This window comes from Falco cherrug, chromosome 5, assembly GCF_023634085.1.
Source record: "Falco cherrug isolate bFalChe1 chromosome 5, bFalChe1.pri, whole genome shotgun sequence".
Lineage (NCBI taxonomy): Eukaryota > Metazoa > Chordata > Aves > Falconiformes > Falconidae > Falco > Falco cherrug.
The window spans coordinates 82,019,295-82,042,247 of NC_073701.1; the positions used below are offsets into that span (position 1 = coordinate 82,019,295).

The window sequence follows — 22,953 nt, forward strand, 5'->3', positions numbered from 1 at the left end:
AAGGCTTCAGGAAAGCTCCCAAGCCCTCGTAATGCAGCCAGGATCCACAAAGAGACACCAGTTCTGGGAGCTGCTGGGTAGCAGTGCAAACACAAGCTATGAAGCTTGTTGATCAGGAAAGATGATGCCCAGTCTTAGAAAGGAATAAAACCTTCAAGAGAGAGCCCTTACCTACTATGGTCGATGCTTATTCTCTATTTTAAACTTTGCAGAGCTTCACAGCACAAAAGTCAAAGGAACACAGCCACCAAGAGAAAATTCAGAGTAACTGGATGGGTAACACCACAAGTATCAACAGGCATTGGTCCCAGACGAAGACATCAGGACCGCCTCAAACTGGGCACAATCTTCAAAATGCCATTTTGGCATTTATACCCTTTTACTGTATGTTTCTTACAGTTTTTCTATGAAAAGCAAGCAATTGATCAAAGTGACAGAATCTGAAGACAGGACACAATAAATAACACTTTTCAATTACACTGAAATTCCTCAACGCCCACAGTATCAAATGCTACAGTCCTGCATGTATTTGGTGAAAGGCCCGATTCTTGTCTCGCACACAAAACTCACACTGCGGTCAAAAAGATTTTCATTTAGTATCTAAATAAAATTTATGTACTATATGATAATTGTACCAGAGTAAGTTAAAGATCTCAATGCTCCATTCATCATTTCACTGTGTAATTTCTAAGCATTAACATAGTCCAGACACAGAACAAGGAGTAAATGTGGATTCTTTGAAATTTGAAAAAAAAAAAAAAAAAAAAAAAATCCACTGTAGCGAAAGCAATGTAATTGAACTTGATGAGGAACAAAAATTGTCACATTGGTGTCTTCTCTTCAACTAGAAAACAGTGTTGTAATTATACTACTTTCCAAATTTGTTTTTAATTACAGAGAAACCGGCTGCATTTTAATACTTTTAACAACTTTAAGGAATGAAGGTAAATACTGGTCACAATTTAAAAACGCTCAACCACAGCAGTATTCAAATTCAGTTCATTCGTTGCCTAGAGGAAACATCCATTAACAGAGAGCAATAACAGTAATGCCTACATCTTCTGCAGTACAGACACATAACTGAGACAAATTATGCCCCATCTAGATAGACTGCCTCCCTCCATTTAATGATGTTCTTACAGTTCTGCTCTAATACACGTTCAATATCAGTTTCAAAATTGAGAAATATCCAGCCACCCCAGTTATCCTCACATTCATGCATTTTATTTCTGCTTATGTGACACATTCATAGTTGGCAGCCTGCAATTAAAGAGTACATAAATACACTTTCCTCGGCAAAAGTAAAAGTTTGTCACTAAACAGGGAGCTCTTGCTGACAACTCAAAAATAATATAAAACTTTTGCAGTGATCATTCAGAAGAATGAACTTCAAACTCCTACAGAGCTATGGATTAGAGGCTTGACTCATATTTATTACAAAGACTGTTTTATATTCTCAGTCTCAAAATGGAAACAAAGCATATATTTTTGATTTACTGCAACATCATAGAATAAGGACCAAATCTTAAATAAGGCACTTCCCAGAGTGGATAAACTATCAGTATATTCAACAGATCTGTTGTATACCCAAGTTTTGAGTATACTTAAAGTTACGCTAGAAAACAAAAGAAAAAGTATTACATATGCAATTCTGATTTTTCTGAAGGTCTCAACTCGCACCAATCATTTTATCCAGGCTACAGTTCCTGATCACAAGCTGAGCAGAGCTCCCTTTGTCCTCAGACCACAACAAACCTCTGAGGCCATACTGTCATCACTTCTCTCACAACCATGCTCTTTCTAAGGTTAGCCTGTTCCGTGAACTGCACCAAAGGTGAAATTTGTCAGAACAAAAGCAATCCAAGATGACTAACACATTTAAAAAACAGTATTCAAATTCCAGCAGGGGAAGCACAATTCCTGCCAAAAATACTCTCAAGCAGAACTGTAGAAAGGTGGCTTGCTTACAAGAACTGTATTTTGAAGGATGCCAGCTTAGACTACAGAAAGCTCGGAGATCCCAGCAGAAAATTACAGCACAGCTATAACAAAATTCTATCAAACCCAGCCAAACCAAACTTCAGAAAAATTCTTTGTAGCACTTCAGAAAACTGAAGTACCACAATGGACTTTGGACTTGCAAAAGCATTTACATAAGCCAATTCTAGGCTAGCGAGGCTAATCTCATCAGACTCCCTCTCAAACCACCAGACTATGCAAGATTGTTTTGAATCACTTTCTAAAAAAAGCTTTTCTCTTTCAATTCTCCAAACCAGAAGTCAGACAGATTAGCCTTGCAAGCGTAAGTTGGTTTTGCATGATACTGATAAACATATTAGCAAGTATACTGTACAAGCGCCTGTGAGACAAACCACAGGCAAGCACCATGGGAAAAAAAAAAATGTTTTGCCAACCAAATACTGTACATATCTCAAAGAGCAACCGAGTATTTTTGTGGCTGGTAAAACAGAACATAGCCTGTCCCTTTTTGGAACGGATTCTGCAGTAGAGAACGAAAAATAAATTTTTGCTAAGAGCTGAACCCATCCACACGTTCTGGCGTATGGTAGGGGAAGAACCACAAATGTACCCTTCAGGTTTCTTTTAGGAAAAAAGCCAGAGAGCCTTCCTTTTTTGTCAAGTGGGTCTCAACACAGCCCTTATATGCTACATCATCATCTTTGGCTATTAATGTTCTCCAAGTAGAACCAAAAGAACCTGAACATACGAAGTGCACAGAGAACCACTGCTGTAGAATACAGTTTTGGGAATGAAAAGTTAGCAGAAAAGATGACATGAGAAAACCCTGCAGTTTCAACAAGACACTCCAGTGACTAGTACACCTTTCTCACAATTTTTTTTGAGCTTCCTGAGCTCACACTGCTTACATACTCTTGCTTTTTCATATAAGCAGAAAGGATGTTCAGGGCAAATGAGCGTTCTGCAGCTTCCATGTATTTACACTCCTTGAGGCTCTCTATGGCAGAGTCTGTCTATACGGTATCAGTACTGGCAACAGTATTACAAAAAGCAACCATTATGGCAGCGAGCCACAGTTCTTTCTTCTTCAAGAACGTGTAAGAGGTTGCCAGGCCCCAGAAGAAGCCTGAATGGCCTTCCCATTCAGAGTGACACTTCTAAAGTGTAACCAGTGCTACCTGTCCTGCAAGCCTTGCCCTAAGGCAGGAGAGGCTCTACAAGTAGCTGGTGGAGAGAAAATAGCCTCTGCCGCTGTCTTTAAGGTTGGTAGCACAGACCTTCTGTGCCTTCTGAGGCACCTGCCTTTTGGCAGCTCTACTTTCTCTCTTCCTAGTGGAAGCATATGATGCCTAGGATGGATGTCTGAAAGTCCAGAATAAACTATATACTTTCTTCTGAGATTCATTGCCATACAAATGTAGCAAATCACTCCACGTGACGCAATTTCCCCAGAACTTGTTTTCTGGCAATAGCTAATATTCATCTTGGCTTGTTTATACAGTCAATCTCCCCTGCTTCCGAGATCCATCTCTATAGCTCCTGAGCAACAGCCACATAACAGATTCTTGTTAGAAACAAGTCTTCGACAGCTGTACGACTGGGACATGATAAAATGGTTCTTTGGGTGCTCTTCCATAACACAGAGTTGCAGTGTCCGCTGGAGAAATCCTCATGCTGCAGCATCTGACAGCACACTTCTCAGGCCCATCCTCCTTCCTTTGCCCCCTATATTACTCTTAAAGCAACCAAATACAGAATGCAGCTCTTCTCATAACTACTCATAACTACTTGACTACAACACGATTTTTGTTGCTGCTGGACTACCTGGACTGTTGGTCATTCTGCTATTACTGAATGGACAACTGAAGTTCTTCAGAGGGCTGTTAGCATTAAAAAAAATGATAGGTAGCAAAGCAGTCTCCAGACAAAGCTGGCTTTAGACAACGTTTTTGTAAGAGCAGTTAAAAAAGTTTCGGTAGAGAACATATTTACTTGTTTTTATGATATTCACCCTAAGAACCCTAAGTCACCGAAATGACTTGATACTGTGATCACCTCCCTCTTCCACTTGGAGTTCAAATAGGTCCTCTCCTGGTTTTAAGGTTTTGGGTTTTTTTTAATTTAAAAAAAAATAATAACCATACTGTAATGTAGTAGAGTTAGAGATAAAGACCATTTTTACACAAAGTTTCTATCTAGCTCACAGGGGAGCAACTGATTTACCTGCCTCCTTGTATGAGGCCTGTCAACAGGACAGCTCCCACCTTCCAAAGGACTTCTCAAAAGCATCCTTTCACTGCACATACTACTAGAGCCCTCATTACCATAGCGTCAGTAGAATTTCTCATAGTTTGGCAAGCTGGAGACTGGACATCACACCAAAACTAGTATTTTATTTTTTGAAAGGAGCAAATTTCAACTCCAACCTAACCAACACAAAATAAAACCTCAATGTTTAAGCACACCTCAGACGTTAACTGCATTGCTACTAACTTGTCTCTCTTCCAGATGAGAGTGGGTAAGTTCTTCCTTCCTCCCTCCCTCCCTCCCCCACTTCAGCATTAGTAATAAACATAAATAAACACTTTCCATAAACACAATTACTCTACAAACCTTTCTGCTGCGCTGCAAATGAGTTTGGAAAATGACTGGATCAGAAAAAATGTAGAAAGCCTTCCAAAACATCCACATTTTTCTTCTTACCTCCTGATAAAGGTCACTGAGATCCTCATGATGTGCCTGCTTAGAGCATCCTGGGAACTCTCTGACACAACAGGAGTCAGGCGGCCAGTCCATCTCTGTCATTTCCAGCCAGTCTGTGAAGTACACCACCCCACAACATTTAAACTGCAAGGGAAGGATTAGCCAAGATCAGCAATAATGATGCTACTTCTTCATAAAAAGTAGGTCATCAAAAAACCTAAATAAATTCCTATTAACAACTTTAAACATATTTACATAGGACTAAAAACATCTGCTGGCGCTTCCACCTATTTTCTTTTGCTGTACTTTGACATAAAAGCAATGTGAAAAATGTAGTGCAGTGACTTATGAACCCCTCAGAAATTGCCCACGATACTGCTCTGTCCTTTAAATTGCAACTGCTCCCTCAAAGGATGCTTCACAGAAATTGTCCTACCCTGCAATTCTGCTGTCCTTACTACAAGGAACTACCACGTGATGATTTCATGTCAAAAGGGTAACTAATGAACAAGCATACTTCTGGCTGAAGGAAGCAGGAAGAAAAGATGATTAAGGTCTGACTAGTGAGGCCTGTTCCTGCAAGGCTATAACTGTGGTCACAGCTGTTGAAAACCAGATGAGAAAAAACATAGATTTACCTGAATACAGAAAAAAAAAAAAAGAAAAAAAAGATTTTAAAAGTGAGCAAAAAGGTATAAAAATCACAAATGCTGAAAGGAAAAAGGAAAATGGAAAGAAGGGGTGTAACACTAAAAGCACTGCAACAGAATCAACCATAAAATGAAGAAGTCTGGCTGCAAAGCAGATGAGCCATAATTGGCTATAAAAAACACCAGGACTAACAACCTGTCTTCTCTGCAAAGCACAATAAGAGATTTAGAGCCAAATGACCAGCTTACCACATTCCAAGCTGCTTTTACATAAAAAAGGGCTGAAGCAGCTACATTAGATTTTCTTCAGCACTGGATAAGGACTCAGTATGAGGGAAAAGCAGCACTGCTGCAGGAACAAGATGCTGCTTTCTTCTGTCTGGATGTTCTCCAGTACCAGCCTGAGTGTAAGTCATCACCTGGTTCCTTCGACCCATGAACTTGAGAATATTTGTGCCCCTGTGCCTTGACTTCACCAGTCCTCTTACAAATCTCATTTCTTCCTTTTTCACCACAGCTTTCATGTCTCTCTTTATCAGTTCATTAGCCAAAATTCTCCCAGCATAGCACTTTCTAAGGGAAGCTCAAGCTTTGGCTCCTGATCGTAACTGCAAAGACCACCTTATTAAATATCCTTTCCTTACTCAAATCTTTTTTTTCCTCACTGCCCAGGTCTTCCTTCCTACTTCATTTGACCCTTCCCACCTTCCTTAGCACAGCCACAACTCTGATAACTAGATTAGCCAAGGGGTTAGGCAGAAAATACATTTCCCATCTCTCTCAGATGTTAAAAGATACAGAAGCAGGAGCACAAACCTGATCAGGGCTGAATCTTTGGGAACAAAGTTGCAACTACAAATATTATCTTTAGGAAAAAACCTGTACTTCTGACTGAAGGAGGGCCCCAAGCATTGTGCTCATTCAGACACAAAGCACGTACCAGGCTCTGACATCCACCGGCTGACTTACGAGTAGACTGAACTAAAAGGAGAGCCCACCAATTAAGCAGGAGCTGCAAAAGAGCCACGTCAGTTCACATCAGACCTTCCCCAAATCGTTCCTCTGGTCAGAGACGGAACACAGGAAACCTAACTTCTAAAAGGAACATTTTCCTCCCCTGGAAGACTTAAGGCATAGCTGAAGTTTCATTACTAATATTCATATTAAAAATGGTCATTGTGATGACACTACAACAACCAGGGGGACAAGAGGCAGCTTTTAATTTAATCAACTTAGATATTTAAATCAAAATACAGTATCGGCTCTACTAAAGGAAATAGAGACCATTTGATTATGTTATCTCAGGTACAGAACAGACACAAACACTCTACTTGTGTATGGAGAATTACTGTTTCACAGACACTTGCATAGCCAGTGCAGGGGAATGGGGAGGGTGGGGGGGTGTTTAACCTCCTTTAGTCCTCACTCTCTATTTCAGGTTTTAGTATAAATACAGACTACTCAAGTGCTGCCAGGAAACGCTTAAACTAACAGGAAATCTGTGCAACAATGATAGATTTAAACATTTCAACAAGGGCAGCACAATGACAGGCATTTAAAAAGTTCTCTTCCTGCACGTGAGTTATATTTGGAGTTAATGGGTTTTACCTTGGGCAATTTCATGTTTTTGCAACATAATACTTCATTCTTTCTGAAGTTCGTTCTGAATTTTAGTAGGCTAGAGGGCAAAGCTGTGAATACACAAGGAAGCTTTTTGATTTGTTTCCCACACCTCCCAGTCAAAGGAAATAAAAACCCTGATCACTTTCTCAAACCACAGCCCAAGAGACAGTGTGGGCATCTTTTTGGAAACTTCCTTTCCCACTCATTTCTACCTAAACACATATCTTAACCATGACAGCTCCACGGAAGGAAACTTAACAGAGCCTACAGGAAGGGAAACACAGATTAATATTAAAACAGCACATAGAAATGTTCATTTTACTTCACCTGCAGATTTTTAATTTTATACACATCATATTCTTAAATGTTATAATAATCCTAAAAGGCGTTGAAGTCCTAACCTTACTGGCAAAGATGACAGTGTTAGCAATTTAACTGAAAGTAACAACTTCTTTGTGTGCTTGTGGTTTAGTGTATTTAGGGCCTACAAAGTTCAAGACTTGGATATCACGTGATGTTAAAAGACACCATCACTACACAGGGTTTCACATGAAACAAACTTGCATTTATTTACCTATTCACTTAAACCAAAACTTTCTCCTTTAGCAGATAAGTAACTTTTGCCAAGCATGTATTACTTCACCTCATGAATTAACTGTTGTCTTACCTCCCTCTGGAAAAAATTCCAAGCATGTGTCAGCCACTGGTACCTAGGTAGGCCATAATTGGTCATCCTGGCTTTCAGCGTGATCATATCGGACCACTGCACTGGAACCTGGAGCGAGGAAAGAAAAACAATGCACACAACAGATCAGTTGGCTTGAAGATCCAAACCCAGAACTTCCATCTATTCCAAAATCTTTCCAGTGCAACGGCCAAAATAACCTTGTATGTAAATAAACAGGAAAACAAGTCCTTTGATTTTTCTGACATTGAAACTTTAGGAGCTTTATTAAAGTATCAGGAAAAATTTAGTTATATCCTTTACTTAACGTACATTGAAAAAGGAGCGGCATTTTTTAGAGATTCAGAGATAATGGGATACGATTTGATTACAGCGTTACCAGATTTTTTTTAACCTGGTAAAAAACTTTAACCAAGCCCATCCAAGTCATCAGGGATGCAACTTGTCTGCCCCAGTTTAAGCATCTCCCTGTTGTTGTCTTAGTCATTAGAAACAGGCAGCCACATGGGGCAATTCATCTCAAGATATATATTTTAAACAGAGCGCGTATCATTCTCTTGAATTCTCAAACTCATTTCACTGCCTAAGGTGACAAACTTAGGTTTAAACATCTGACTTCTAAAATATATAAAACTGAGATGAATTCTACCCTGAGAGTCTTCTCAGTGGCTTTCTGGTTTTGCCTGGAGCCCTGCATGCAGGTATCCTGAAAGTACTCGATTTCAGTATCCTGCTCAAGAACAGTAACAATGAAGTGTAGACAGTGAGACCTGTGAACTTTTTTCTTTGCACACATTCAGACGTGTAAACCTTTTCTTCTGAAAGAAGGATTCTTGAAGTATTTTTCTCTCAAATTTGACTACTCAGAAGCAAGTTGCTAGTGCTCTCCATTGTCAGACTAGGACCCTCAGTTTTTAATTTGTCAGGAACAACAGAAGCAAGTTCTATGGCACCTGGCATACAATGCAGTTAAGAGTCAAGGTAAGTAACTTCTGTTCAGCAGCAGAAATTTCAGTGTGCCGAATTAAAACAAGGAGTTGAAGACTTTGCAGTTACCCTTCTAGACACACATACCATTCATGCAGAGTTTTGCCTCGTTCCCATTAGCCTTAATACTCATGGTGAAAGAAATCACAATTGCAATATCAGCTTTCACTTGGAGAGCAGGGGAGCCCAGCTCCTCTAGCAGCTGCGACTTAACTATCCTGTTCAATTTTGAGTGAACAGTAAAAGCCTTTTACAAATAGTAATAAACATTATCTATGGGGAAAAAAAATTATCACAATACTTCCCAAGGAGTCTCATCTTTGTTGCGCTAGATGCTCTACAAAAATAAGAGGGACAATCACTGCCTGACTGACCCCGTAATCCAAATAAGAACATTTGATAATGTTTCATTACTGCTGCTAGTTACATTTTTGATGCCCTGATAAAGCTCCATATATAATAAATGTATTAATAATATCCCAGAAATTTAACACACCTTTCATTTAGCAGAATTATTTCTTAAGCTATAAAGCACTGAACTCACAATTGTCTATGTGAAAAATGTGGTAGCAGTAGTGTACTAAAAACACTTTAAAAAGTATCACAGAGTATTTCTACCACAAACATTTACACTGGTCACTACAATAAAATAATTTGGGTTTTTATTCAATGCATTTCTCTTTGCACTGCATTGGAAGTTAGCACTCCACCTTCTTTGGATAATATTTGATATTGCTGCAATTAAGCTTCTATTTGCTAGACTATTTCTTTATTATCTTATTTGAGTTGAATGCGGTCCAAGGTTACACACGTAACACAAGGCATTCAACTTCTTTATGAAAACAATGCAAAGCCAGGAGGTGGGGGTGTGTGGGTCGGAATCAAGAAGTGAGAGAAGGAAAATTAAAAGCAAGTCAAAACAAACGAAACCCCACTGCAGGAAGGCAATTTGAATTCTGGAGCTAAGGATGAATACTGGAATCTGTGTTTGTTTGGTTCCAAGAATGCCAACATACCAAACCAAGGACATTGATGTATCTATAAAATAAGCTTTCTTTCAGCTCATGCATGCAATACCGCACAATTATACATGATGTTGAGATGCATTTCGTTGACTATACGCCAACACTTTTCCGTAGTGTGGAGACAAACAAAAACTAGAGATGCTGGCTTGGTGTTAGCATAAATTCTGCAAAGCTCTGTTTGCCATTGGGATCTACTTATTCATTATAATTTTTCTAATGAGTATCAAGGCTTGACCAATGCCCAAGTAAGCTGTACACCCACACTGGCTTTTCAGTCTTGTGGGTGGAATAAATAAGTCATGAGGCACACTTCATGCTGAGAGCTATCATGAGCTGGAAGGAAAATTGTTTATACAAGGACTCTTAGAGCATCTTGTCCACGTGCCAAGGAGAGCTCATATTGGATCAGCAGAGGTGGTTATGCCTCAGTGACATTTTTGACAACATCACCCACCACCTATACTAATGCCAACCAATTCTCTGAAACCCACCAGGGGCTCATGTGATTTCATGCTACACTGAAACCAACATGACATCAAATCACACCCACGGGTATAAAAAGGGACTCTTATCTTAATCAAGCAGAATAGGAGAAAGCAAGCTCTAGGGAAGTGACTTGCACAGATATGAAAGAATGACTGCAAAAAATGCTGTGCTCTTCCAGGCTGCCACATTCCCTACAAGTTTCAGCAGCGAGAAACCTGAGACTGGCCCACTTCATCACACAAAGAGCAGCAGTGGTAGAACAAAGACACTAAGAAGACAAAATCAAATGGAAAGAGAAAACAAAATAATCCCAGTATTTCCTTATCGGAATCCAAAAAAAAAATATATATAAAGGGAGAGAAGAATAGGGACAAAAAAAACCAAAAGCAGTTGCTGACCAGATTTTTATCTGTTGTGTTTGCATGCTCATGTTCATACACTTGGACTCCTGGGAGAAAGAGGAAGAACCAGAGGAGCATGGAGTATCTGGGTTCACTGTGACCCACTGCAGAAGGTGCAGACACATAGCTCAGCACTGCTTCTTTTTGCAAAGGGGTGCAAGGAGACCCATGTTTTTTTCTGGACAGAAGCAGCATAACCAGTGCCTTAACATATGGTAGGGCTATGACAGCTTTTATCAAACTGTCCCAGGTTTGGGTTTCAGTAGCATAGCAGGTAACTGAAAGCTTGGGGGATCACACTAAAGCACACTGTAACTTCAGGTTCTCGACTAGTGAGGGCTGGAGGAGGCATGTACCACTGCACTGAAGGCTATGTTATTGCTGGCAAGATTTCTGTGGAAAGACAGATGTTAGTTGTAACTGTCATCCTTGGCAAAACCCCTGCAGAGGGTAGCTGTGCCCACAGGATGAAGCATGCCTCTTCTCTGCATTTCCAACTTTAAAATTCATCAATGTAAGCTGACATTTAAAGTAAAGGGACAGCCGTAACAGTTATGATATTAGAACACCCCTCTGGAATTTGTACTACAAGGGAATGAATGCTGATGCAAAGTGCTGCCACATAACTTCAGACTTCAAATCTGCCAGAAATTCCTTTGTCCCAGTACCCTGTAAGTATCAAGAAGGCTCCTTCCCATCTTACTACAATGTATGTACTACTCACTGTTGGAAAGGCCAGTATATTGGGCATATCTTGGCAGCTCAGAGAAACTATTTGTCTGTCTATTCATAAAAATGTACCACAGCAAGTACAAGACGTAAGGATATAGCAGCCAGTAGAACAACATGTCAGTTTAATTTCTGCTCAACACTTACCCATTTTCTTGCATGATGGCTACAGGTCTTCAGTCTGAAAATTAAAGGCTGGTACAGCTATAAACACTAGACAGAGATAAAACCTCTTAACAAGTTTACAGATGAGAGTGTTTTATAGCCAAGACATGTTTTGCCTAAAACTGGCATTTATAGCTTGTGGAGGCAGCGTGAAGATTTCAGCAGACAACAAGTCCTCTACTGAAAGAACACACTGTCTTTTTACAAGGTACACTCCGTTATAGCTCTTCAAAAGATGAAGAGCTTCTGAGGTAAAACCCCTTCAAATTCTTACATCTCCTCTCTCAAAATACTTAAGGCTGAAGTTTGTACCTGATCCTCAAAACTTCCAACGAATTCAATGAGAACCTGCCTAAGCAAGAACTAACAATAAATAAAGTCCTTAAATCAGGACTGCAGGATTTGGCTCTCAAATAAAGAGAGGGTGGACAAAAACCCAAATAGGACCTTCCAGACAGAAAAGCTTTCCCAGAAGAATTCTGTTTAACAAAAAAAAAAAAAAAAAAAAGGCAGCCGCTTGAAATTAGACTGTCGGAATAATGAACAAAGATAAACACTACTGCAATTAGAAAACAGCTAGCTAATGGAAATTTCTGTTTTCTTCTCTTGAAAAAACACAGCCTCCTTTTCTGACTCACCGTTATTTCCTGCTCGTAGGTCCAAACACCACAGGCCAGTTCAACGCAGAATATTACAAGCAAGCTTCCAAAATACTGCAGAAAACAGAACAGTCTTAGTTATTTTTGATACTCAGGTTAACTTCGAAAAAAAGGACTCAGTAATACTAAAGGACATCTCAAAACATTAGTAACATCTCACATGATTGAAGACATGAGATCTGAAATACGTTTTTGTAACCAACACATTAAAAATTCACGCAGCAAACTTTCTAAAGGTTTGTCATGTAACATTTCTTACTAACTTAACATAAAGCATATGAACATTGCAATGGGAAAATAAATTCATTTCCTTGTTGCCCAAGAGTGCAAGGCTACCATGAAAACAGTTGCAGAGGATGGTATTTTTTCCTTCATGTATGTGGAAAAAAACAGAAATCTCTTTTTTCAGTTCTGTCCATTTAAGCAACATATCCAAATCATGCAAATAGCCAAAAAGGGGAAGAAAAAAGAAAAAGAAGAATAAAAGAAGAGAAAATTGAAAAGACTGAAGCAAATAAGGTTCTTGAAAGTTATGTTCAAATCAAAGTGATTTAGATATTTGAGATCAGGCATAAACATACATGTATTTATTGAGATGGACTGAAATATCTTTGTCTATTACAAGATCTAACACTTGAACTATTTCAAAATAGAAAAATAGGTGTATAAATGAAGAACCTGTACAGGTCTTGGTAATGACAGTTAAGAAAAAGTGGTTGCTATGATTAAAAAGAAAAGGACTATCCCTCCATATAGCATCAACAAACCCTTTCTGAACTGCAGGATAAAGCTGCATGGAAATTAAGACTGCTTTAACTAGTGTTCTCTATTAAAAGTAACCCATTTAACTTTTATTGAAAGCAGTAGTATAGTTCCACTCATTCTTGACTCAAAACTTTCTTCCATGTCAATGGACTGAGCTCCCCCTTGTTCTCAGTACACAAGAATTAAAGTTACAGTCTTCATGGATTTTCATTTTATTTAGAAATCAAAAGAAACACCATCACAATATAAAATAGAATAGAATAAGTATATAATTCCATTAGTAGGATACATGCCAAAAGGCTTCCAATTTAGTAATTTCATTCCTGAATCTATTTAGCACAGGTATAAAAGACACAAAACAGGTACTAAGGATAAGTGGGTTTTTTTATTTTCTGTTAAAGGGTCAATAAGTTGTATAATTTAAAACAGAGAATAAAAATCTACAATATTAGGATTTAACAGTCATCTACACAGCACCTTTTTCATTTACTCTGTCTAGAACAGTGTAATTCACAGATACCTTGGCAACTACTGAACAGTGTCTTCTATTTGCTGGTCAAATCTAACTCCCTGATTTAGGTTTGTAGACACAAACAGCCAAATTAAAAATGTGTATGTAAAAATATTCATCTGAACTTTCAAGAGAAACCTATACTCATACCCTCTCCCTGCAAAGGTCTGTTCGATAAAGATGGTGTTGAAAGAAGAGGTCCAGCTGTCCTAGTCTCCATCATGTTACACTGCATCCTCGTTGTAGCTGACCAAGACATCACATATCCTTACAAATCAACATTATGAGTTCACACAGAGCACCAGTAGAGGCCTTCAATAACCAATACATTCATCCTCCGAAAAGAGGAAAAAAATTGAGTCATACCTTGTAAGAACGATTATGCTTTCTCTAAAAAATAAATTTATGAGCTTCTAGACAATGTATCCACTATCGCTTCAGTGCCTGCAAGTTATGAAAAGGGTTCTTTACAAAGTATTCGCTTTGAAAGAAGGAAAGAATGCCACATGCTTCAACTCTTTGAATTCATACCAAAAAATGTTTAAGGAAATCACAGCTAATACTGAGATTTCTGAGAGTGAGAACAACTAAATGTTTTGATGAAAGGCAAATTTGAGTTCTCAGCTGTGAAAAAAAAAAAAATCAGTGGTTTTATACTCTAATTGAGTAACAAGCCTGGGACTACCTGCTGTCCCCAGACCTTATACAAAACTCACTGATCATGGTGAAAGCGATACATCTGGGGGTATACATCTGGCATTCTCTGGAAAACTCTTTATTTGCAGTTCCTTGTAACATTTCATTCATTCACCAGCCTTAACATTTGAGACTTCCTCATTTTTGTCAGCATATCGTTAAGAAAGTTTGTGGTAGCAGTTGAGACAGAAGAGCCAAACCCAAGATTTTCTCCAGTTACTGAATACAGCCCAGGACAGAAAATTATTTAGCCAGATTCACTCATAAAAGACTTCTGGGTCTGCCAGGAATTGAGCACTCCCAGCTAGCACATCTGAACCCATCTGGGCACTGCAGAATCAAGCCTTCTGTCCTGAGAAAGCACATCATCTACTGATAAGGCAAAAGACAAAAAAAAGACACAAAGAGTTTACACACATGAAAGCACACGCTAAGAACTGAGCAACTGCAGGCACACCAAACTTGCACACAGGAGCTTCAGTTTCACCCTGCTACTAAAGGGGAATATTATACCTCTCTCCAAATGTAATGGTTTGAAAAACAAATAATTTTTTTAGAAGTTGTGTGGAAAAAACCCCCTCTAACCATTACTTAAATTTATTACCCCTAATTTCCATCTTTCAAATACAGAAATTATTACTGGCTTCAATGCTTATTCCTTGTCCCCAATTAAATTCCCACTGGAGTCTGAATGATAAATGCATCGTTCTGCGTTTACACACTTCTGCTTTTTGCCAGAAACAGGGACTTTGTTTTGAAGTAAGGCTTATATTTCTTCCTGTCAGCTGAGTGGCTACATTTTGTAAAGGAGACTAACACACTGAGGAGCACTATTCTGTATTACACTCAACACTGTGCCAGCAGGTCACTGATACTACCTTCTATATAAAATCTCCCTAACATCAGTCTTGGCCATCACTGAAATATTTTCTAAATTATTCTTTTTTTTTGGCAGGGAGAGGTTAGAATTGGGGAAGGCACAGAAGGGAGTGAATGGTTTCACACAGATATCTACATATCTAAAAATTATTATAAAATAAAAAAAGTCTACAAGCAACTAATGCAAAGTCATGATCACTTCAAGAACTAGACCTTTCATATGTCAAGTCCTGCAGACTTCTAACATTTCTCTTTTGTAGGCAATTGCTAATCACTATCATTCTTTCCCTAGTGAGACTATGCAAAGCCATCAGAAAACTGAAGCGGCTTCATCCTGTTACAAACCTGGCAGAGAGTTTCACCCAAGGATTTCCTCCAGCAAGGCTGTGAAAAAGCTAGTTTCTTCCTTGAGAGAAGCTGAGTGACTGAAATGCTGGTAGACAACACTATTTTGAAAGTAACAAATCCATGTAAAAATATTTGTCAATTAAAAAAAAAAATATATAAATGTAACGCTCCTCAGTAAGTCACAAACACACATGTGGCCAAGATCCTCCTGAACTCCAGTATCCCTGCAGTGTCAAATGGATGCTGTCAACTAGCAGGAGCTACTTCTCCAGCATCCTCCTCATTAAGCTTGCTCACCACCGCTGGCCACAGGGGAGGAAGGCAGGCAGGCAGGCAGCAGCTCAGCAAAGCAGTAGCTTCCAACAGGAGCATCTTGTCTAATACCAGGAACTTTGCACAAGCTCCTGGCTTTTTTTTTTTTCCTGCAGCAATGAATGGGTATGTGTGCGTGTCTCCATCCTCAGAGCACAGAGCTGCAGCGCTGACAGCATGCAGAGGCTTAAACCACTGTACTTTTCCAACACACCAGTCCTGAAACAGAGGTGAAGGAACTGGGGACCCTGTTCAGGAGAATCCTGTTCCCCTCCCTTTCTTGTGCAAGAGTAAACAGGAAACAAGTGGGAACAAAGTCATTACTGTGAAAACCACTTTCAGAGATGTAAAGACAGACGGATGAAGGTCCAAGGGAAGATATTAAAGATATTCTCTATGTAATCACAAGACCCTGTTCTGCTGAAATACTCTTCATATGGTACAGGTGTAAAAGCAACCACAGCTGACATCCTCATCCTGCCCTGAAACTTCCAGTGCAGAAACCACACACATCAACAGCACAGAAACCCACCACAATGAATACTACCAGATCATATTCAGCTACTACAGTTTGTAACAGCCTCCAGAGAGGTCATGCTCCTGTGCAAATCAGACAACTGCAAGTCCACTTCTACAGAGAATTCATACGTAAGACAGAAAGGACAATGGGATAGTGGAACATATTGTATGGAAATCCAATAATGATGAAATTCCACAATAGAAGGGAGGTAACCATCAAGTAAACAATAAAATGCAGGAAAAAAAACCAAACAAACAAACCACAAAACAACAAACAAAACCGGGGACTAGCACTGAAGTAATAGGTTTTGTGCCAATTCAGATGGCTATTCAGATAGCTTTCTGCATAAAGGCTATTAAAACCTGATAAAGTACTCGAAAGATACATGGTATTTTCACATACATATTAAAAAAATCAAAATAATTCAAAACTATTTTCAGAAAAATCTGTTTGGATTGCCTAAATAGGATCGAAAGTTTCAGTCTGAATAAAATTCCTGCACACCACAGCGGCATCCCATAAGAGGGCACAAGTTCCATATATACACACACACACACACACCCCCCAGTGCTTCATACAGAGACCATATATGCTCTGGCATATGCCCAAAATGTCTTTGAATCTGTCCACCTAAGGCTAAAAACTGAACAGCAAAATTAATTTATCCAAATTAAATTGTAACAGGTTTTTGGTTATCCTGTTTGTTCTACCAAACTAAGCAAACGACCACCACCACCAAATACATAACAGGAACACATTTCCTTCTTCATCACCTCAACCATTTAGATACAAACACAAATAAAAATAGTAAATCCAAACACAAAGGCCACAATTACTGAATCTCAGATATTTTGCATTTGTTTAAAAGGTGTTTGTTCCAACAACTCCCATTCTGTTCAGAGAATAATGTTGAACAGCACACACATGAAGTACCTCAACACACAATCTCTCACTCATGCTTTCTATCCTGCAGAGTACAGGATTTTTTTGTTGCAATTGTGGGCAACTGCAGGGAAGAATATAAAGCGTGAAGCACAATGTTTTTTGTTTTCTGCAAAGATGCAATACAAAACTCTTAGTGTAGGTCTAGAGATTTTTTGTTTGTCTTGAATGTGCCACAATTCCTGCAATTAATCACTTAATATAACTTGTCTATGCTTTTCAGGCAACAGGTGAAAAGAACTGGTGAAAAATAATGTTCTATTTTTGTTACAAACATGGCAACAGAACAATGGAAAAACTGGGACTTCAGAAAACACAGTACATGGAGGGAGTTCACAAACATTTTGTTCCTCCCCCCACCCCAATCCCCAGTTTAAATGCCCTTCTCCAAAATACTTCCAAGAACATGGAATTTTTCAGAGATTTTTTGACAGTGGAAGTATTACATTCTAATTGCATTTAGCAAAGGAAAACTAGTTAAAACTCTAGTGTTTTGCGGTAGCCGTCTTCAGTGCGATAGCCAGGGCAACGTCAATACCCAGTGTCCTATTATCGACCGCCGTGACAATCGCACTGGCACAGCTACGAAAACCACGTGACTGAGGTTGCCCTTCCAAGCTCTAGTGTAAGTATTATGCTAGAAATTAAGTTAAGAGCAGGAGCCCTCATAAGAAATCTGACGGCTTAGGGTATTTAGTGACCAAGGAGTCACTATGGCCTGCTGGTGCTAGAGCAGCCCGGGCAGGTAAGGGCAGTCACACTGGAAAGCCGTGCGTACATACCCAAGTACATTCCTGAAGTGATACCACAGGGGGTTTTTTCAGTCTGCCAGCTGGGTTGGGTAATTTTTTTCCCCAATGACCTGTGGAATGCCTCATCAGCATTCAGCTACTATAACCTGTAAAATCAGTGGACTGTTATCCCACAGACAAGGAGAAACAAAGACCCAAAGACATACACAGTCATGCTCTCTTGATCCTGCTCGTACCAAATGGGGTCTGACCATTTTGTTTGCAGCTTGGAACTGTGAATTGGAAGTAAGAGTCTTGAAAACATGTACTGATCTTTTTCCTCCTTCAAACCTTTTGGTTTGCATGTTGCATGACACTTCCGTTACTGTCGTCCTAGAAAACCTGAAAAGACTTCACAGCCTACAAAATTCATTTCTACAGAACAAATAGAACCCATCACACAACACACTCAAAATACTGACTTCTTAAGCCCACTTCCAGACAGCGAGAAAGCAAGACAGCATTCTGCATGTGAAAGCAAATGGCAATGGCAGGCTGGGGCTAATGACTGGAGTCAGAAGTTGCAACATGGTGAAGAAAAGGGCCAGCATGGAGGGTGTTGAAGCTTTTGGAGAATCTGCTCTAGAAGACTGTAGAAATGCTTCCATTTTTGAGCAAATGTGCCTTTTTCTGAAGAATCAGTGTACTAATTAATGAATTCATGTGCTCTGTATTCCATTTAATAAACATCCTTTTTCAAGTATTACCACTACCCTACCAAGCGCTTTTCTTTTCTCCCAGAAGACATAAAACTTATTTTTTTCCCTTCAGACTCAAAGGAAACAGCAACCCCTTTGTCAGACCAAATGAAGAGCAGCTGATCGGCAAGTCCAGCCTCTTCAGACTTGCTGTCTGCTGCTCACATCACGTTCCTGAGCAACGTGGTCCACATGGCAAGAGGGGCAAGGGCAAGGGCTGACGGATATTCCAAGGGTAAGGCTGCTGCAGAATTAAGACTTACCAGAATTCTAAAAGACCAGAGTATATGGTATGTAAAAGAAATGCCAGAAAATTTTAAGAGGGTTGTGCATTGCATTTCCCAATGGCTAACAGCCTGAGAGCATCAGCCTTGTTTTTCTGAGGCACAGGTCATCCAGACATCTGCCTGCACCCTGAGAAATGTCAGATGACCACCACTGCTACATCACCCATGGGAACCAGACTCTTTCTGTGCAAAACCTAGTAAGAAGTCCTTCCTCCCTCAGTAAGTTACAGGCTATGGTTCCCTTTATTTTTGTTACAGTTTACAAACTAATGTGGTTATTGTAATGATTAATCCAGCTATACTTTTTTAAAACTGGAGCAAACTCTCATTAAATGGAGTCAGACAAGCCACATGGAAACTGAAATCCTCTGTTTATCCACTCCGGCACCTCAAACTTTCCCCTGCCCTCCCTTCCTCCCTCCTCAGCTCCCTCAGCCCTGCCCTGAAGGGATTAACAGTTCATTTGTCATTCCAATTTAAAATTTGGTTTACTTGCTTGACAACATAGAAATTTGTGAGAGATGCAGTCACAAGTCAACAAGGAAATGGCCTGAAACCACCAATTTACATTAGCTACTGAATACCATCCAGTTCTTCAAAAGAAATACATTCCACAGCAAAATGGCCAAATATCTCTATTACTTATAGATTCTAGTCTCCTAGATCACAAAATTTTATCAGTCTTAAAGCCTGTGACCTTTGCAAAGTCCGAGTTTTAGAAAAAGTGGTAACTACTTATATAAAATGTTTATAACTGATTTTCTGATATTTTTTTTCAATGAACATTTTATTTGTCTAAAGTGTTCTTTTGATTGACCCTTTTGCTTTTTTAAAAACTAAACAAAATTATTTATGAATAGTTGGAACATTGTTCACAGCCTCAACTCTTCTGTGACATATTAATGACCTGGTTTAAATTTTTACTTTAATGGTTAATCTCTGCTTATACAAGGGAACAGGTATTACTTTGGAAATAAGCAAATGCACACATCAGACAACTATTAGGATTTATTTGCTCAAGGCTCAATTACCTCAAGTCAATGAACTCCAAGGAATAAGGGTTGTTGAAAGGTCATGGTAAAGTACTGAACAGGACATAAGTAAAGATATCCTCACAGCTTACCATATTCCCCTTCCCCTTTCTTCTTCACTTACTTCATAGGATTTATATTAAAAAATAAAGTTTCCTGTTCTGCACAGATTTTTGAAACACATCTTCCTTCATCTCTCTACCCCCTCTATTTTCTACTAAGGAAATTAAACACCATAAAAATGGTTCTTTAGTCAAGAAAATCCTTTTTCCTTGCAAAACAGGCCAAATCAGTGCTGATACATGCAGTAACTCTGCCTCAGCATGCCCTGAAACGCTTCAAACATTCACCACCTTGACTGAAAAAGTGCTCTTAGATATAAAACCCACACCGCAGCCTCTGTGCACACAGCAAAGTGCCTCTGTGGTTAATTAGTCAAGAGGGCAAGATTAGGTAAGAAAAAAAGAGATAAATTTACCTGACAGGACATCCACTCCATATTCTATTTGTGGCAGCAAGAATGCAGCTGAACTGCAGTGCCAAGGCATGCCCCAGAGGTGAGGCTGGGTTGTATTTCAGACAAGACAGGGGCATTTTTGCAGAGCTTTGTGGATCTGTTTACTCATTTACTCCTTCCTTGCCCTCAGGGACTCTCCCATTCCCTACTCCTTTCACCAGAGAAAAAGCTGGGCAAACAAGCAATGAGAAAAGAGGAGCTGGAAAGGACAGAGGGGAAAAAAAGCACTACAGCAGCAAGACCACATATCATCCCAGCAGCTCCCCACCTTCTTTTCTCAGTCAAGATGCAGCATCCCTCATTTCCATCCTGGTGTCACTCCCAGCTCCCTAGCCTCAACAACCCCAGTCCCTTGAACGTACTGTCATATCAACCCGTCTTTTCAATAGCTTCCCGGTACCCACTTCCGTCACTGCACTTGACCAATCTTTCTATTACTATCTTCCCTCCTCTGTTACCAGGGAGTACCACTCCAGAGCCCTCTTCAGCTCTGGTGCCATTTCAGTCTCTTCTACTGCCCTGGGTATCGGTGACTTTCAAGAACTTGGAGGGTGGAAGCAGTACTAACAGTGTAACAAGTGGGAATAGGGGAAAACAGGAACAAAGAAGATAAAAGGAACAAGGCTTGCTCCAAAAGTTTTGGATCATGAGGCCACACATAGTGACACCTAGGAAAACCAATACTCAGGACCACACATCCCCAGGAACAGGCAAGGTAGTCACCCCCATCACAGGTAAGCCTAAAAGCACAGCACACAGTAAAAAGCGTGTGACAGAAATCCAGGCAGCATGTTTCATGCTGAAAACATTCTGGAACCATAAAATTACTACTGTCAACAGATATTTATCTTTTAATTTCACACTGTGATTTTTTTTTTCCAAAAGGATGAGTAAGCGGTCTTCACTAATGTAGAAGTACACCAAAAAAAAAAAACCCAAAACATTTCAATTGACAGCATTATAACCACACTGTCCAATCTTGCTGTCGTGAGTCAAAGGCATTTCCCTGAATTTCAAAATTTCAAAGGGCTGAACAGTTCTTGTTACTTTGAGCCACTGGATAACTGCACCAAATAGTACTATGCTGCCTCTGCTCTGGTATAACGTGGCTGTGCATTCAAGGCAGCTGCTAAGTGCTAGGGTGAAAGAAGCGGATCATCACCATGAGCACAGCAAACATTTGGATTTAAGCCAAGCGTTTGAAAGAAGACCTGGACACTCCCACCAGCTCCATTCCTATCACGCTCCTCCACCCCAACACTCTTCCCTCCATACTCCTCACACAAGCAGCTGCTCTTGCCTGAGGTTTGGTCAGCAGGCAGCACCCTTCATCTCAAAATACCTCCCCATTACGCTAGGCACCTTGTGTCTCTGCTCTGTAAACTCCCTCTCCTAATTAAGAAAATTTGGCACTGTTTCAAAGCACTTGCCTCTCTGCAAAAGTCTTTGAAGTATATACACAATCCTGTCCTGTACACTTACATAGGGGAAGACGAGGTCAACAAAGTGCACCTCATCCTTATGCAGACAGAGAGGCCGGCACTGAACCCCAGGACCAACACAGTCCACCCCACCGTGCCGGGAGCCCTGCAGAGCGCACCCACCCCTGCAAAGCCCATCTTTGCTCTGTGGTGACACTGTGGCATCACCAAAACTGATCTCAATATCTAACAATTTGTATGAACCTTACAAATCCTGTTTGGACAGGGAAGTTTCATTTCAAGGCAAAAAGATGTCTAATAATCGTTAGTACAGGCATCTCCTCAAGCAGTTCACCTTTGAATTGAAAGTTAGAAATCCATAAAGGAAAAAAAAAAAAAAAAAGCTCTGTGTTTATCTTCTTGAGAAAGTTGCTTATATGTGAAATTACTGGGGTATAATAAAAATTGGTGAATTTTAAGTATATTTTCTCTTACAAGTGGAACGTCAAACAAGCAGCACTTCAAAATACAAACTAAATGTCCAGCCCCTTACTTACACTGACTGTGAATGCGAGTTCTAGCACAGTACTGGCCTCTGAGCATCAAACTGGTACTACAGTGTTATAAACCTACTTAAACCAGTCTTTCAAGAAGGCAGGCCAACCTGTCTTGTGAAGAAGTTTTCCTCCTGCTCACACCATATTCACACACACACACATAAATGAACTGATGATAAAAGGCTCACACCACATTCACATCACACACATATAAATGAACTGATGATAAAAGGCACAAAATATGAAAGATAACCCGGTCTTTGTCCTGTCTAATTCTAAACTGCATGGGTTTACCCCAAGTATGTTTGTCAGTTATTCTTTCCCTTTCAATGCTTGGTAGTTAAATAATGAATAAATACTTCTGGTTGGTAAATAACAATTCCAGCGCCAAATGTTAATACAAGGTATTGGAGCAGCTGTGACTGTGGTAAGAGTCCACCTGGGTCAGAACAAATATCCTTTATTACTGTAGAACCAATAACCTACATTATTGAAGAAGTAAGTGGTGCTAAATTCTTATGCTAATTAATGCCAATTGTAGCCATAAGTACTGTAGAATAGCTGGTGTTGTGGTACTGTAGAGTA

The 22,953-nt window shown here is 39.7% G+C and overlaps 1 protein-coding gene across 4 annotated transcripts in view; it reads right to left on the reverse strand.

The window, feature by feature from the left end:
- The window catches only part of TSPAN12 (tetraspanin 12), a 45,317-nt gene that overhangs the window by 2,844 nt on the left and 19,520 nt on the right, over nucleotides 1-22,953 (reverse strand). For all 4 annotated transcript variants that reach the window (XM_055711154.1, XM_055711155.1, XM_055711156.1 and 1 more), the window contains 3 exons: nucleotides 12,073-12,147; nucleotides 7,624-7,731; nucleotides 4,684-4,827 (listed from right to left, as the gene is read on the reverse strand). In XM_055711154.1, the coding sequence (XP_055567129.1) occupies nucleotides 4,684-4,827; nucleotides 7,624-7,731; nucleotides 12,073-12,147 (327 nt within the window). The remainder of the gene's footprint in view (nucleotides 1-4,683; nucleotides 4,828-7,623; nucleotides 7,732-12,072; nucleotides 12,148-22,953) is intronic.